Source organism: Chroicocephalus ridibundus, chromosome 6 (genome assembly GCF_963924245.1).
Source record: "Chroicocephalus ridibundus chromosome 6, bChrRid1.1, whole genome shotgun sequence".
Classification (NCBI taxonomy): domain Eukaryota; kingdom Metazoa; phylum Chordata; class Aves; order Charadriiformes; family Laridae; genus Chroicocephalus; species Chroicocephalus ridibundus.
The window spans coordinates 50697560-50715225 of NC_086289.1; the positions used below are offsets into that span (position 1 = coordinate 50697560).

Genomic DNA, 17666 nt, shown 5'->3' on the forward strand with positions numbered 1-17666 from the left:
CAGCAATAGTCTGCTCAGAGTGTCAGAGCAAGACCCGTCAATTCTTCATACATTCCCAGGCACTTTCAGGGACCTCTGCATAATGCAGCGTGTGCTGGTGTAGCATTAAAAAAAAAAAAAAATCAACATGTTAATAGATTTACATATTCACAGATTTTATTTTTTTTTTCTGTTCTCAGGAGCTACAGGTCCTCAGGGATTTCCAGGAGAACCTGGAGAAAGAGGGAAACATGGCATTTTGGGACCCCCAGGATTGCAAGGATTACCTGGATCCCAAGGCAGGAAAGGTAAACAGTATACAGTGCAGTTCTACTGGTAACGTAACAGCATCAGACTTAAACACCCTTTTAGTAGTGAAAATGGAAAAGGCCTAAACGTGTGCATAATTTTGATTCTGTATTCTCTTAAACTACTAGAAGAATTAAGCCAGTTCCCATCACCTTTGAAAACATCAATGCTACCTCAGAAAATTGGGCTACAATCTAAAATGAGTAAGAAAGAAGGTAGAAACTGATTCTGGCTCCACTGATGTAACCGAAAGCAGAAGCTAAGGAAAGGAAAAGCAGTTTGCAGTAATTCACATCTTTCACTTCAATTATGCTGTGTTCTACATTTTCACCAGGGAGTGCCACTGTTACTCTACAAAACCAGCAGACTACTATGGACAGTTTTGTCTTACAAATTTGTTTTGACAAATTGTGATAAGATGCCTTGGGTTGGGTTTTGTTGTTATTTTGTTTTCTCCAAAACCTGACTTTTGGTGGATTTAACATAAAAATGTTTCCCCCAAATCCTAATTTACACTTCTCACAATGATTGTTATGTTTAGATTGAACAGCAGTTGTTTTTGTTGGAGAACATTATTAACATTTACTATACTCAGAATGAAATATTGAAAATAGAAGTTACATTAATATTTTATTAAGAAAGGTAACCAACTATCTACCTCTCTGTCTTATAGTGTGCTTCATACCCAGTTCCTGGATAGGAAGAATAATATTACTGACCCATATACAGAAATCACAGTAAAGTAACGCTTGGGCCTGTGATAAATTATTAGAGGGGACAATAAATCCACTTTTTCAAATTCAGCCTAAGGAAAAATTGAGGTTTCTTATAAACTACTGAAAATCTAAATGAAAAATGGAAACCATTTATGATTGCTTGCAGTAAAGTAATGGTGCCGATTTAAACTGTCATGACAGATTCCTTGCTGGTGCATAATCTGCAAGAGAACATTTAATTTTTGCAAACAATATTTGCTGTAACAAAAGCAGAGATCTGCAGTGACACGGATGTCTAAATTGAGAGGGGTCAAAAAAAAAAAAAAAGTATTCTTCTGCTGAAAACTTCTTAGTAGCAGATGGACTCTTTCCTTCTTGTCATAAGTGGTAAGACATTCTCTTCTATATTGTATAGAACTTATCCCAAGTCCTGCACAGGAAACGTAACAAATTAACACACGTGCTGCAGGGGGAAAAGTTCAGCTCCAAATGGAAATTCATTAGAGACCAAGTTGTGTGCTAAGCCTTAGGATTCTATGTGTTACCAGCATAGCTGAAAAGAAGGTTAACACCTTTGAAATTATACCCTGTAATGAAAACTGAATGGAATTTGTATTCCAATTCAATGGGAGAATATAGATGTCGACTCTATTTTCAATAAATATTGTTGCTAGCATTAGAAGTGAAATGGTTAATTGGCTGTTCATAGCTAAGTACACGGCCTTGTTAGTCTAATTGCTTCTCATTTACATTAAATGCCTTGTGCCTGAAGAACTTTCAGATTAAAAAAAAATTAGTTAAACAGCATCTACCAAAGCATACTCACATTTTCTTTATTACAGAGATAGTTTTACTTGTTAAGGGCTCAGTCTGGCAAGCTTTACTTGTGTGAGTAATCCTTGATGAAGCAAGTAATATTAAGAACATCAGCGGAATTACTTGTGCGAGTAGAAGCTGAATTGGGCTGTAAAATACAGAAACAGTGGTTCATGCATAGGTCAGCCAATTCAGCTGTACCTAGAAATATGGGAATATAGCAATCCAAAAATCTAGAATTACAAGTGCTGATATTATAATGGATTGTTGGCAAATGTGTCAGAAATTCCCTGGAAAGCAAGTAAACCAAGTCATCAATCTTAACTGAATGAACTAAAGATCAAAAAAGCTTTAAATGTGACCTGGGTGCCAAAAATCGTTAGAAGTTTATAATCATTTTAAAATACTGCTGTTAAATTCCCCAAATTGGCATGCAACTCTTAACATAAATTTGAAAATGGGAACATCCCCAAAGCACAAGCAGACTACAGAAAGCAGGACTGAAACTTAGAATGTCATGAAAAGTTAAAAGAGCAGTTAATTAAGGACGCAAAACATACTACAGGTTGGATTACTAGTGTCCCGTATTAACAGGGGATTGCTTAGAGAATATATTATCAATGTCTTGCAGGTTTTCAAACAATCTTCTGGATTTAAAATTTTTCGAGACTGGTGTTTGCTACAGGCTGGATTATTTTTATTTTTTTTCCTTTCTTTTCATTCCTTTGTTAAATTTTAACTGAAATAATTCAGCAGTTTCTGAGAACAAAGCTATGGGAGTATTATTTTGGGTGTGTCTGTTAGGAAAAATAAAGAGACACTAGAGTTCTCTTTGTCAGGTGACCCATCTTTGAAATAGGGACCATTAAATTTGGCAGGTGAAGCACTTGATGAAGGACATTTGTGTTGCCGTTCCTACAGCAATTTGTTCCTGCCAAATTTGACCAGCTTATAAACTTAAAAAAAAAAATATATCCGTTCATATGTGCTTAAGTAGAGCAATAAGTTATCCCATGATTCATGCTCTGGATATACAGCAGATTTGCCTGCTGCAGGACACGCTGGGATCAAGCACAGGAACGAGAGAACCCACATCTTCTATGCCAGGAAGTAGCTAGACGGGATAAAGGAGACAGACAGAAAGATAATTCAGACCTGTGGGAAAAAAGCACTGCAACTGGACTGGGAATGCTACATGGCAGGGAGAGGAACTGGTGGGGAAGAAAACTAGGCAGACATAAGCAGCAAAGGTGGAAGAGGCACTGACAGTATTGTTCAACTTCTTGATGATCAGTGTCGTCTCTGATCTGTACTTCTCTGGAGCAAGAAGCATCCCAAGTCTATTGCTCTATCTGGAACCTCTTTGAAACCTGTTACCAAATGACTCATCAATTCTGCCAAATCTGTTCCTATCGCCAGGTGATAGGCTGCTGTCTCCATTTAGTAGTTGTATGTCTTCACATTTGATGCTTCGTCTATACAACTTAGGAAACTATAGACTGATAATGATGTGGAGATATTTTTACCCTCCACTGCAAACAACAAACACAATCTCAGATTAGTTCCGCTTTAAAAAAATGCATTCAAAATGCCATCTATGTTTTTACGTATTGTATTTTAGCAATTTTCAAAACAGCACAGATTATAAAACAAAAGTTATATCTGACTACCATGAACACTCAGCTTGTGATCTGGGCATCTAGTGAACATCACTAGTGACAAAGCTACTGTATGCTATCACATCTCAGCATCGGTCTCACTTACAGATTTGTTGCCTTCAAAGACTGTGCTGTTCAGTTTAAAGAACTTTTTTAACAGCGTGATGCAAAAAAGCCTAGTTTTCTGTGTGAAATCTGCAGGACCAGGGAAAAGAAGCCAGGGGAAAATTTCGCTTCCTTGTAGTGCAGCTAGATTAAATTGCACTTACATTTGTAACAGAAGCAGTAAAGAAGTTCCAGCTTTACAGTTATTTTAGGTGGTGTCTGCATCCCAGTCACCTGGTGATAACACAGCTAACTTTGGGCTAGTTAATCACATGTAGCAGTAGTAGTCTAGCCACAGATACGAGGTTCACAAGAATAAATTAGCCCATACTGAGCTTCCTGCTGCTAGCTGCAGTATAGAAAATATCTAAAGGATTAAAAGGTATGTTTTTGGATTGCTTTGATGTGAAACTGTATTATGATTGCTATTTTTGGATTTTTCATTTCCCTTTCAAAAAGGCTGCACTCCAGTACAATGTGATTTCGTCTTCAGTTGCCAAGAATAATCAAGTTTGGCAAATACCCTGTCTTGATCCAGAATGCGTTGTCAGAAAAAAAATGGCATAATTTTTAATTGTGACTTTAAAGGATTATTGTGGCACCCAGTCATGCCTGTAATATCTCTCAGGTCTTCCTGGACTGCCCGGACTGGATGGCTTGGATGGACTAAAAGGTCAAAAAGGTTCTGCAGGAGTTCCAGGTAAAGAAGGGAAACAGCTATGCGGAACAGAAAATCTTCTCTTAAATGACTGAATGTGCAAGGAATGATGCACATTATTTTGATACTTGCCTTGCCCAGAAGATATCAGTAAGGCTCAGACTAAACTTTCAAACATAATCTGAAGTGTGCCTAATGACACACCTGCAGTTATTCGTGAGGAAAACTTTAAAACTTCCATTACTCACATAGTTGTCTTGGAACCTTTCAAGACCATTTATAAAATGAAAATGTTCAGTGCAGATGATTCAAAGTAGAGCCAAGTCTCCAGGTTTTTTATATGTAAAAGATTAACAAATTAAAAGGAGACTTGTGAAATCCCAGCCCCATTAAAGTCCATGGGAGTTGTGCCACAAACTTAAGAGGAACCTGGATTTCACACACACTGATCCATTTGCAACTTTCATAAGGTGCTTTTGAAGCAGTATTAAGAAACAGTGCTCACCATCTACCTAGAGATTAAAAACTTATGCTGATAGAAAATTAAATTTAGGATCATGCAATCAGTTTACATTTCAAGTTACAGACAATAATGACACCATATAAAATAACCCCTGAAGAAAAGCATTAAAGCAAAGAGATTACTTTCTTTGAAAGAGATGAATTAGGGCCAGATTCAACAAAACTCTATCCAGCTTCCAAGAGAGAACCAGAAAAATAGCACTAGGCAACCCTTGCAAGGAGGAACATCTGCAGCTGGTATTTCTATTCTGCACATCTGTATTTGTATTCACTGTAAGCTTTATGTACATAATTGTTTTCCTATAAAGGTCAAAGTGAAACAGGGCCCCCAGGATACCCAGGAGAACTTGGACCAAAAGGAGACAGAGGTGAACCTGGATGGCCTGGTATTTCTATTCCAGGTTCCCCTGGAGAAAGGGGATTCCCAGGATTCCCAGGTAAGAAAGGGGTTTTCTCCTTAGTGGTGCCCTGAAGAGTTGAAATGAAGCTCATACAGGCTCTTCCCCTGGTTAGTATGAACGTTAATACATACCCAGAAGATTCCCTCCCTAAAAACAGTTCTATTGCAATAACATGCTGATGTTTCCTGAGTAGATACAGAGACCCCAGTATTTTACAGTATGTTACAGGAGAGAAAGAATAAGAATAGAAAATAATGGACTTGGACAGACTCAGGGAAGTGCTAGGTGGAGTTGCCTCTTGGGAAGAAATTCCTAAAGAAAAAGAGTGCAGGAGATCTGGTAGTCACGGAAATATAGTAAATCTGATGTAAATGCAAGATGGAACTGTATCACAAGATTGCTGTGATTATTTAAGAGCCTTGGTGATATAGGAATTGCATAAAAATAGGAAAAAGCAAGTGTTTGAGGAAGGGCCCCTAAGAAGGTTAAGAGATTGGAGTGCCTGTTACATGAGGAGAGGCTGAGGGAGTGGGATTTGCTTAGCCTCCAGAAGAGAAGGCTCAAGGGGGATTTTATCAATGTGTATAAGTACCTGATGGGAAGGACATGGAGACAGATTCTTCATAGTGGTATCCAGTGATAGGACAAAAGGCAACGAGCACAAACTGGCATACAGGAAATTCTACTTAAATGTTAAGGAAAAGGCTTGTTTTTCCTGTGAGGGTTATTAAGTTATTAAGTGTCTATCCTTGGAGATACTCAAAACCCACTCAGACAGAGTCCTAGTCAACCTGCTCTAGCTGACCCTGCTCTGAGGAGGGGGTTGGACTAAAAAGTTTTCAGAGGCCCATTCAAGACTTAGCAATTCTGTGATTAGAAATGACGTTAGCTTTACTCTACCAAACCTTGCCAGTGTCACATAACACACAGAAGAAAAATAGCAGAGGTGAATTATTCTAAGATGAAGACACAGTCATTTTTCTCAATTCAGTTACTAGTTCATGAACTGTGGGAGTCAACAGAATGGTGCTGTTGAGGAAAAAAGAGAAAAAGTTTCATTCCAAGATGTATTTACACTGCTTGACGTAGGACGGGCAAGGCTTCCCATGGTATACTGTGTTCAGCTTTGAGAAATTAGGGAGGACTCACTAGAGAGTAAATATAAGGATGGGGTCAAGTAAAAGACTGAAGAAACTAGATTTGGTTTTTTGTAGAAAAGAGAAGGCAACAGGGTGCAACGCATGCTAATAAGCTGTGACTATTCCAAAGTGTTACTCTGAGGATGATAACCTGTAACTCTTCCTGCCTGTCACACGTAAGAGCACTAAAAAAAAAATTATCAAAAATCCAGATTAAAAATTAGGAAAAAAAAAAGTTTAAGGCTAGTAAATTCATCTTGTTCCCTGAGGTATTTAGGACATGGTTGAACTCACTTTTGCTGAGAACAATCTGTGAATACTTGGCCTGTCCCAGGCAGAATGATTTCATAGTCCTCACTCATCTTACATTTTTACCATTTCTCACATTGTTAGAATACAGGAGAAGACCGCTATTTGTGGCAATATGCCAATGTGTGATGATGAATTCTTTAGTTTAAATAGATTTTATGGAAAGAATTAAAAATTTTAAAAGATAACAAATATTTTCACTTCTCTAAGATGTCTTCATTAGCCTAATCATTGGTATGTTCAGTATGTAAGAGAGAGCATACATTACCTCCATGACTTCACGTTAGCATTCTTTTAGTTAGTAACTTATTTATGTAATCTAAAAAAAACCTCATATTTCTTTTTCCTTTCCTTTTTTTTAGGTAGAAGAGGACCTATTGGACCCACTGGACCTATGGGAAAATCTCCTTATAGTGCTTCTCCTGGTCCTCCAGGTGATCAAGGACCACCTGGTTTGGATGGCATCAGAGGTATTAAAACCAAAAATACCAAATTTGATCATGTAAAAAAAGCCCCTGAGGCTACTAAGAATCACTGGGTTGCTGGAATAACATATAAAAGTGCATAGGGGACAAAGAAACCAATCAATACCTCAAGTGAATACAGAGAGAAGTGAACACTGGAGAGGATCACCAGAGCAAGGATAAAATACACATCTCCAGATTGAGTTTTCTGGCCTTTGTGATAATTCTGTACAAGTCCTGCTGCTACAACAAATCTCAATTTCCACAGAAGCAAATGGAAATAAGATTACTGGCCTCTCTTCCTAGCAAGAAGGATAAAACGCATTGCCCAGAGGCCTGCCGTTGTTGGTAAACCCACAAAAAGCTTTTCAATCTAAATCCAGCCCTGGGAAAGCTAAAGCTGGCAACTCTTTTGTAAGCATTTCCATAGACCTCACTTCTGTTTCAAGCAGGGGTTGCCAAGGGATCCAGTCAATTCCTATGGATGCTGGTCCTCAAATGCATCTCTTTCAAGTTGTTCTGACCCCCTACATTAAGTCTTATCTGAACCCTTCCTTACCCAGTACAAAGACTTACTTCCTATTGGGAAATAGGGGACGGAGATCACAAGCGTAAGCAACACTATAATAAATATAGAGAAACAGTGTCTCAACGCATGTAACATTAACTTGCTGCCTTTTGCTTGCACAAATCTACATAGTTTTGGGAGCTATTCCTATTATTGTCTTCCTTACAATGCCTTGGACAAAGGCTAATGCTAATGTTTCCAAAGACATGCAAGGGTTGTCCTGTGTCCCAGAGAAAAAACTCAAAAGCAATGGAACATGGCTATTTTTAGATGTTTACACTTTGTGCATATATTAAAAATAAAGTTCTTTTACTATAGGTCATCCTGGGAATCCTGGTCCTCCTGGCGAGACTGTCTTTGTGCGAGGAGATCCAGGCGATATTGGTATTCGAGGGGCACCAGGTAATCCTGGGCAGCGAGGGCAACAAGGAGCCAGAGGTCTTCCAGGGAACCAAGGAAGAAGAGGCCTGAAGGGTATGATGTGAGATATTTTTAACTACCACATGCACTTATGCCCAGCCCCCTGCAACTGAGTCTTGTGCACAGGGGATTGCCATTGGAGACTGAGCCAGACAGAAGGGGTAGGCTGGGCGTTTCATAGCTCTGCCCTGTTAGCTACAGATAAGACAGGGCTGGGGTAGAAAGTCATAGTACAGAGAGATTCACATGTACTGATTCCAACATGTTGGAAGACTCCCCTACCAACCTGAAAATGAGGCAGTAAAACTTTTGAGTCTGCCAGATAAAGCAAACCTTGACCTCTCTGCAGGGATCTTGAGAAACTATGGAAGATGCAGATGCATTTGAACTAATAGTGTCTCATATCTGCCCCATACCAATAGCTTTGGGCTTTCAACAGATTCTTTAGTTTGAAAACAGGAATCTAGATACTCTGCTTCTTCCACACACTGTACAGAAGTCCTATCTACACCAATCCCTTCCAATCTCTACAAAAAGAAAAGTCATAAATTTTAATTCAGTTCAAGACCAGGGAGAGAAGAGGAAAATGTGCATTCTTTCTGGGAGAGAACAGAGTTGAGCTGTCACAAGCATTTTTTGTTACTCAAGCAGCCAAGACTTCATCTTATTTATGTATTCAGCTTCTCAGAACACAACCACATGTAACTGCACAACTGTTTTCCTTCCAGGTCCTATGGGAGTCCATGGCCCGCAGGGTCCACCTGGTGCTATAGGACAACCAGGAGACCAGGGTTCTCAAGGAAAACCTGGACCCAAAGGTCCCCCAGGTACATACGAACCCGTTGTTCATTGTCACTCAATTGTGACCATGATCTTTCTATTCATATATAATCTTACCAATGTCTACTTGCATACATACAATGTAAACAATATCAGAAAAAACCCGACTTAATTGATTTCTCATTTGAGTTGTGTAAAAATTTATGAACTATGTGTTTGTTTCTAATGTCACCTCACGTAAGTGACTTGGGTTCTCATTCCATTCTTTAATTTACATGCCTGAAACTTGTTTCCACTTCCACCACAATGGCCGCAATCTGCTTTCCGTTTTTCACATCCTTCAGGTTTCATAGGTGAGTTCATGACTATTGATTATTGTTCTTTTCATGTGGTGTTCCTTCTGTATAGATACATTCCACTTTTGTTAGAAGATATTCTTGGCTTGGCTGCTAGAAGTAGTAGATAGTGCTACAACAACATAGTTCTAATAGATTTTTCACATAAATAGCTATCACTCCCAAGCAGAGCAGTATCATGATAATGCTACATTGACAAGTCTCATCCTATGATGTCAGTTAGACTTGTAAAATACTTTTGTTTCAAATTATCTCTTTGGTTTTTGGTTGTCAATCAAGATGCTTTCTAACCAAAAACTTAGTGAAAGCTTGAATCCTAACCCTGGATTACTACAAACACTGAACTCTTAATCTGACTAAATTGATCCGATTCTGATTTTGCTCCAATATGTAGATAGCCAAGAGCTCACAGTAACTTTCAGTACATAAAATGAGGCCATTCTTTATTTTTTATTCTTATAATTATTTTAAATGGATATTGTGGGTTAGCTTCTTTGTCCTGCTTATTGATGGTTTTGCAGCCACAGAATAGGCACAGTACCATAAATCTTCACACATGCCAAGGTGTTTGTGCTGAAGTTGGATAGGCTTTAGGCTTTAACTCAAATCAGTTTAGGGCACGTTAGGACAGAATCTGTACACCAAATATTTGAAATATATCAGCTAGCATATACTTGCTAACACATGCTTGCCATGCTGTTAAATGCTGTGCTAAAGGACTAAGAGCAAAATTAAAAGCAATGAGATTCAATAATTCAAGATTTTTAAAATACTTATACGCTTGAATACCAAAACCAGCCAACAGGTGTGTTGATTTTTCACATGAGAACTATTAACCAATCTTCTGTCTAATTTACTTTCCTATTATACATTCCAGGTGACCCTGGTGAACCAGGAAAAATAGATGATTCATGCCCTTCCATCCCAGGGCCTCCTGGGGACGCAGGGCAAAGAGGACACGATGGCTCTGTAGGATTACCAGGGCCAATGGGCCACCCTGGACCCCAAGGTAAGCTCGTGTTTTGAAAGCTTGGATGGCTATTTTAGCCATTTAGACAACAAATTGAAAAGGGTCAAAATGTGAGTGTTACTTCTCTGTATGTTTTACTCCGTCTCTTCCCCTTAAATACTTATTAGCAGTCTCCAGAAACATGTAGTGGGCTGGTTAATGTTGAGGTGGTAGATCAATATAGCTGAACCAGACTACTGAGCTTGCCTGCGCTGCATTCCCTTTTCCTAGGCCAGGGAGGGCAAAAGCATCATGCACTGTTGAGAAAAGAATTCTTCAAATGGTATTTTTTCTTTTTTACCAATAAATGAAAAACCAATCCCTCAAACCACTCCTATGGTTTAGACAGGTTATATTTAGAGGATCTTAAAAATATACATGCTTTAAAATTTAGCAATATTGAACCACAAAGCTCTGCTACCCAAAGTCCCAAAAGGACACTGAAGTCAGAGAGGTGGCTACAATAGCACTTTTTATCTGTTCGAACATGCAAAAGTTACCACCAAAAAAAATGGCCAAAGAGATCTTAAAAAGAAATTATGAAAGACTGAAATATTCTTCTGATAGATAAAACACGGGTGGTGCTGTACTGAAGATTCCAACAGAGTGGCCATCTTCATATAAATATGGCGTAGCAATTCTGTGTAGTGGCTTCAGTTTAGGTTGTGTCTAAATGTGGTGTCTTCAGTTCAGATAGTGGAATCCCTCGTGTGGTTTTAGGTATTTCCTACTTGGGAAACCGAAGTTTGTTGTGGTGGCTGCACTAGACATCCAATGTCTCCAGCGAGAAAATCTCTGATTTTCTCCCAGGAGATACACTGCAGTACTCATTCCCCTCATGAAAGTGAACACAAGGTAATTTTCAGTGAACTATTTAGTTTTACATATGTTAATTGATTTGCCAACTGTAAGGTGTTTCTGGGGTTGAATTGCTGTGTTTCCATTATATACAGCATTTAAAAAGTTTCTGTAAAACCAGATGATATGATAATACATACTCACACTGGTTTTATGAAAGAAACAGTAATGCTTTCCCTTTCATTAAGATAGCAGAATTCCAATTTTCTCCTGGCTTGGAAGGCAAACTGGAGGTTTTACTGGCAAAAGCAATACATATTAGTAAAACTTCAGTGTACTTGAGCTTTGGCAAAATAACCATGCAACCAACATTGAAAAGCTGTTAAGTTGTTAAAGTAAATTGTTTTGACTGGTTTAGATTTTCTTAATGAATCTAGTAAAAAGTGGCATGAGGAAATTTTGAATGTTGTGGGACAACCCTGAATTACTCAGTCTGCACGTTAAGTAGCAAAATTTGCAAGGAATGAAACACACACCATTAATGAGAAACAACTGTGGTGCTAGAGAAACATACTCATCTGAAAACTGTTTTTTTACCAAAAGAGGAAAAACACTGCTGAGTGCAATAATACCTGACAAGTGTAACTTCGCTCAACGTAGATCATGTTTAAAGCAGCCAGTGAGCAGGAGCATCACTATCTGTGCCCTGTATACGAGCCGTAACTTTTACTGTCATGGCCACACCTCATTATCTGCTAATGTATAAAAATGCCCATACATATGAGAAATATAAAAAGGTCAGGCCGTCAGGAGCCTAAAATATCTTTACCCTTCCCCACTGGATGTAGTCCAATTCTACAGTCCCTCCCTGTTCTGCGAGTACTCCAATACATGCATTACTTCACAGGAAGTTCACTGCAGGTTTAAAGACTTTGGTGAATTGGGTCCTAAAAGATGAAGGCCTGCCATAGCATGAGTTATAACTCATTACACCGTGTAGATACTGATGGCAGTTCTGCAAGAGGCTTGTCATGATAATATTTGTTAGTAGTTTGATTTCAGCTGCAAATCACGCGAGTTCTGTAGAGAGGACATTAAAACCTTATCAGCAGTTGCTGTTACTAAAGTCATGCCTCTGAGCTACCACTCTGGCCACAAGGAGAATAAGTTGTAAACATAATTCCCAGCAGAACGCAGTTCTGCACTTCTCTGTCCTGAAGCGGCATTTCTTGATATGTATATATATATGTTTGCACAATGTCTAGCCTTTAAATGCAGCCATATGAAGGGAAAGTGCATGCTTTGTATTTATCTAGGAGCAAAAGGAGAAGAAGGGTCATGCGGCCTGCCGGGTCAAGATGGCTTACCTGGGGCACCTGGGCCACCAGGTGACCAAGGGCATGTAGGAGAGCAAGGATATGCTGGGCCGCAAGGTAAGAACAGAACATGGCTTTTGGGGGAGAGATGTGTGAGATGATGTATAGACTAACTTTTTTCTCTACTCCCCCAATTCACACATGGATACCCCCACCTCTGGCTTGAGATAGCATGACACTTCTTTCCCCCTCACTGTTCAAGCCCTGCCAGTGACATTTGTGACCGATTTCATAACACATAAAAAGACCTATTTGAATGAAAATTTATCTCGGCATCCATTATTAACCAGAAAGGCAATTAACCACAGATGCTTAAAACCCATATATCAATAGGTACGCATTTCTCAGTCAGGGCTAATGGTGCGACTGTCTGTGAGTAATTAAAATTGTATTTTAACTGTGACTGCTGTTTAATAAATTAATGTTTTAATACATGTGTGAGGAAAGGGCATCGACAGTTACTGCAGGGATTCAAATTCAGTCCAGACAAGTCATCCTAGTGAGTTAGTCTGGGAAGTCGTTGCCCACCTCCATTCATTTCTCAATCCATCCAGCACAGGGCAGAGGCACAATAGAGAAGCCAACTGTCAAGCATTCAGTGGCAACCTAGTTCATTTCTCTCTCAGAAGGAGGGTAACAAGAATCTACTGGTGTCTCTATTGCCCACGACAACCTGTATATTTCTTTTACCTTTTCTCCTGTGTATAAGGTCCACCTGGCCAGACTGGTATCCCAGGACCACCAGGCCCCCATATTAGATCTGCGAGTGGATTCTTGCTTGTCCTTCACAGTCAGTCAGACAGAGAACCACTCTGTCCACAGGGGATGCCAAAATTATGGACTGGCTATAGTCTGCTGTACCTGGAAGGACAAGAGAAAGCTCATAATCAGGATCTTGGTATGTACTGTAGTACATAATTGCTCTCTAGTTAAGGTCTAACATGGTGCGATCTATACAATGAAAGACAAGTCGAATGGAGCACACTATAGAGTCATCGATTACTTATTTTCTACAGACTCAAAACTAATTTACACTGATCATAATGAGCTTGGTTATGCTGCCCTATTATATGCCCCATTTAAAATGGGTTTCTGAATGAAAAAAGTATTTCTACCTTTAAGTAATTTTGAATAGAAGTTGGAGAGATGAGTGGTTTATTTCACTCATCCTGGCTAGTCATTTTGGGCTGCCTTTGAAATGACTGGAGAGGTTTTCCTAGATCAGGAATCTCATTTGGCCACTCTGAACTAACTCCCTGGAGGATCTGCTCCTTTTTACTGTGAAGGCAGCTCGGGAAAAGAGCTGGCTAAGTTGGATTGTATAAATAAGCTTTATAAATAAAATTGTGCATCACATGTACAGCAGAATTGTGTGCTTTTGAGAGCCAGACGCTAATGTTTTTTTGAAAAGACATTTCTCCCAAAGCGTGTCTCCTTTTGGTGTCTTAGATAATTTCTTCTAAGCGTTCTACAACTCTGACTGAAATGAGCTGTTTAAATAAGCCGGCTGACTTGCAGCCTGAGAAACTGATTGGCTGCAATTTGCATAGAAGAAATTTCCTAAATTTTTGTTGTCTTATTATATGAGAGGCAGATAAGTCTCCCAGGAGGAAAGATCAAGGACCTAATAAGCTTGACAAAAAAAAAAAGTGCTTAAAAGAGTAATAAAAAGATATATTTTTAGTACTGCAGTGTTGTTTTGAAATGTTTTCACTATTTGGCATTCCCCAGGAGAGCCAGTTGGTAACAGAATGCCTTATAACAGCATTGAAAATAAGATTTAAAGAAAATGAAGTCCTTGTTCCCTGTGACCAGTGTGTTCGTTTTGCAGGCATTTTCCTTACTCAGGCTGTTCCAGATCCTTTGTTATTAGTGGAATAGAACAGTATCAGTGAAAAACAAAACTGGCTTCTGTATAGGAATGTCACATGTCTTCTTTAAAGAAGGCATTAGGGTTTGGGGTCATTACAGAAATAATACGTCATGCGCAAAGTTCAAGGCAGAACACATGTGCAGTGATTGTTATTGTTAAATAAATAGGTCATCATGAAACTCACTTCTGGGAGAAGAATTTCACCTCTGAAGTATGCTGAAGTATGCACTAGTCCCTTCTTAATTCCCACTGATGTCTGCCTGATGAGAATTTTGCAGGACTGGCTCTGCAAAATCCCTCAATCCTTTTATTTCACTTTGAGAGTCTGAAACCTTTCTGGTAGGCAGCAGAACAGCTGCTGAGATTTCAGCTTAATGCACTGGTAGCAACGGCTTGTCATACTTTACGAAAATTTTCTATTTATCAGCTCTGGCATTTGGTTTCTCACGGCTCCTAATGAGTTTGTAAATAGCTAATCTCCTTTTAAACCAGCTGCCACCTCTTGCCTAATTTATTTTTCACTGTTGGCACAGCTAAGAAATTTGTTATCATAACTGTTTCCCATAGTGACAAACTACATCATGTTTAAATACTGGGTTGTGACACAAAGATTATTGGCCAAAGGAAGATACTTATGGTTAAAAAAAGTTTCTGTTTTCAATATAACTAGCTATTTTGGTAAAGAGCCTGGGAGGTTTAAAATCCGTGAATTACCTAACTCCTGTTAAGATACATAGCATTGCAGCGACATTGGCCAGAATACTATTTTCAGTTTACCTAGAAAGAGGTGGAGTAATTTTCGTCATTTATTCTTATTTTCAGGTCTGGCAGGATCTTGTCTTCCCGTGTTTAACACCATGCCCTTTGCTTACTGTAACATCAACCAAGTTTGTTACTATGCCAGTCGAAATGATAAGTCTTACTGGTTGTCGAGTGCCGCTCCTCTACCGATGACACCACTCTCTGAAGAAGAAATACAGCCATATATAAGCAGATGTGCTGTGTGTGAGGCCCCAGCCCAAGCGGTGGCAGTTCACAGCCAAGATCAGTCAATTCCCCCCTGCCCAGTGAACTGGAGAAGTCTTTGGATAGGATATTCTTTTTTGATGGTAAGACTCTGGGCACGCAATCATATATATAAGTTTCTTTCATACAGCTTCTGTGTGCTAAAGGTTCAAAGATATTTAGCTCTGAGAAGTAAAGTATCTAATGTCATTAGATATTAAACATTGAAAAGGAAAAGTCACAAAAAGAAACAAGACAAGTGTTGGTTCCAAAGTGCAGAGCCTGGCTGTAGCTATATATACACTAAAGTCACAGCCTTAAGCTACACATTTCTTAAAATTACAAAGATTTTGCTTGCTTGTCTTTAATAAAAAATGGGATTTTCATATACAAAGACACTGTTCAGAATTAGAGATCCAGGTCTTTTTAATACTGTCCTCTAGTTACATTTGCACTAGTGTAGATAACAGCTATCATTTAGAATCCACCTGGATTACTCTTTCTTTCAGTTTGATAAATACCAGAAAATTAAGTGAGCTGGCTCTAGACTTTTGAGATTAACTCATTACAGAGCAAATTAAGATTTTCTCCAGCAAAGGGAGTTTACTCCAGTTTAAGATCACCAAAAATAATGCAGTTAAAAGCAAATAAAGTCAGAAAAAGACAGATTAATATAATTTACCTATTTTTCATGCACAGCTATCAAGTTCTTTCATTGTTCTTTCCAGCACACTGGATCTGGTGATCAGGGTGGTGGACAGTCTCTAATGTCACCTGGAAGTTGCCTAGAAGACTTCAGATCAGCACCATTCATTGAATGCCAGGGTCAGCGGGGAACATGTCAGTTTTTTGCTAATGAATACAGTTTCTGGCTAACAACAGTGATGCCTGAATTGCAGTTTGCATCAGCCCCTCTGTCAGGAACTCTTAAAGAAGGACAAGAGCAGAGGAAAAAAATCAGTAGATGCCAGGTATGTCTGAGACATGGCTAAGAAGCGAAACAAAATGAACAGCTAGAGTGAGACTTGCATAAGGATGAACGACACACCAAAGGTTTAAACAGTACTTAATTTTGGAATACATTTGAAAGCGTGCAGCACTGTTCTTTTTCTTTATATGGATATGTAAGACTGAAAGATGAAGGACCTGTTAAGCCTCCCCCAGCCATGTACACACAGCTACAGGTAGCAAACGACTTAATTCAAAAGAAATGAAACTTGGTCACGCTGGAGTCCGCTGCAATAACATACAGGTAACAAGGTCAGCTTGGAGGGTTGAATCAAGTCGGGAATACCACGGAAACCATACATGTTGTGCAAGACAATGGATTTTCTCTTAGAAATGACACTGACAACAGAAAGAGTATGAGCGTTTATATGGCGTATTATAAATATTTATCCTTACAGATACAGATGTGAGAACATACAAATGTCTTAAAGCCCTATAGCTGAATTCCCCAAGCTAAAAAAAACCTGCACGTGCTGTTTCTGAGGGAAGGGGAAAATGTAATTGTTAAAAAACCCCATAATAAAAACAACAAAAATCAAAGTCTTTTACCATTGCAGCACTGAACCAAACTGCCAAAGAACTGTTAATTGGGCTTTCATAAGCAAGAAAAAGCTACAAATCCATTTAACAGCAGATTATGTAAGAAAATAAAATTAGCTGAGATAACGAATCCTTAAAAAGCTGTATTTATATTCACAATTAATTTCTAAGAGCAGTTAAATTAAATTATTAAACTCCAAGTAGCTGAAGAAACAAAGCAGTTTCTAATATTAACTGAAAAGAAATAGTAGCATGGTGATAAAATGGGTGAACTTATCTGAGTGATGAATATAAGTAGTGTTAGGACAATTGCCTAAACTCGAAGCTAATAAATGTTCATTTTTTGCTTCTTTTTTTGTAAACCATCAAAAAACAAAAAAGAACCGTCACCTTCAAGATCCTTATGGAATCATAGCTCTAGAGATGCTTTTTATATTTAAAGTGTTGACTGTTAAAATGTTTATAAGCTAAAGCACTAATCACCTTTTCAAGAAGTTAAACACATCTATACCTCCTTCGTTCGGCGATAAAACCAGAACTATTTAAATGCATATTTGAATTATGGTGAAACTACTGAAACCACAGATTGCAAATGGAGAATTCATCATGTGCAGGAGGGTCACAAATGCTCCTTTTACCACTTAAATAAACTACATTTTACTAGAATGGAATAAAGTATTTTTCCCACCGCTTCTAATTTCAATTTGCGTTCACTAAGAGAAGTGCCCCCAGCAAAAAGATTTTCAAGGAAACCGAGATCCACATCCAAGAGTCCTAATTCAAAGAGAACTCCCTCTGAAGCCATCACGAGTATAGCAGCCTGATCAGCCAATTTAAGAGTTGGATACACAAACTCA

The 17666-nt window shown here is 38.7% G+C and overlaps 1 protein-coding gene across 1 annotated transcript in view; it reads left to right on the forward strand.

Moving 5' to 3' along the window:
• The window catches only part of LOC134517476 (collagen alpha-4(IV) chain-like), a 74482-nt gene extending 57040 nt beyond the window's left edge, over nucleotides 1-17442 (forward strand). The window contains exons 37-48 of the mRNA XM_063339014.1: nucleotides 180-287; nucleotides 4212-4283; nucleotides 5072-5200; nucleotides 6975-7082; nucleotides 7963-8118; nucleotides 8793-8891; nucleotides 9189-9197; nucleotides 10078-10209; nucleotides 12324-12440; nucleotides 13093-13281; nucleotides 15079-15365; nucleotides 15990-17442. Of these exons, the coding sequence (XP_063195084.1) occupies nucleotides 180-287; nucleotides 4212-4283; nucleotides 5072-5200; nucleotides 6975-7082; nucleotides 7963-8118; nucleotides 8793-8891; nucleotides 9189-9197; nucleotides 10078-10209; nucleotides 12324-12440; nucleotides 13093-13281; nucleotides 15079-15365; nucleotides 15990-16253 (1670 nt within the window). The 3' untranslated portion in view covers nucleotides 16254-17442. The remainder of the gene's footprint in view (nucleotides 1-179; nucleotides 288-4211; nucleotides 4284-5071; nucleotides 5201-6974; nucleotides 7083-7962; nucleotides 8119-8792; nucleotides 8892-9188; nucleotides 9198-10077; nucleotides 10210-12323; nucleotides 12441-13092; nucleotides 13282-15078; nucleotides 15366-15989) is intronic.
• The last annotated feature ends 224 nt before the right edge of the window (nucleotides 17443-17666 follow it).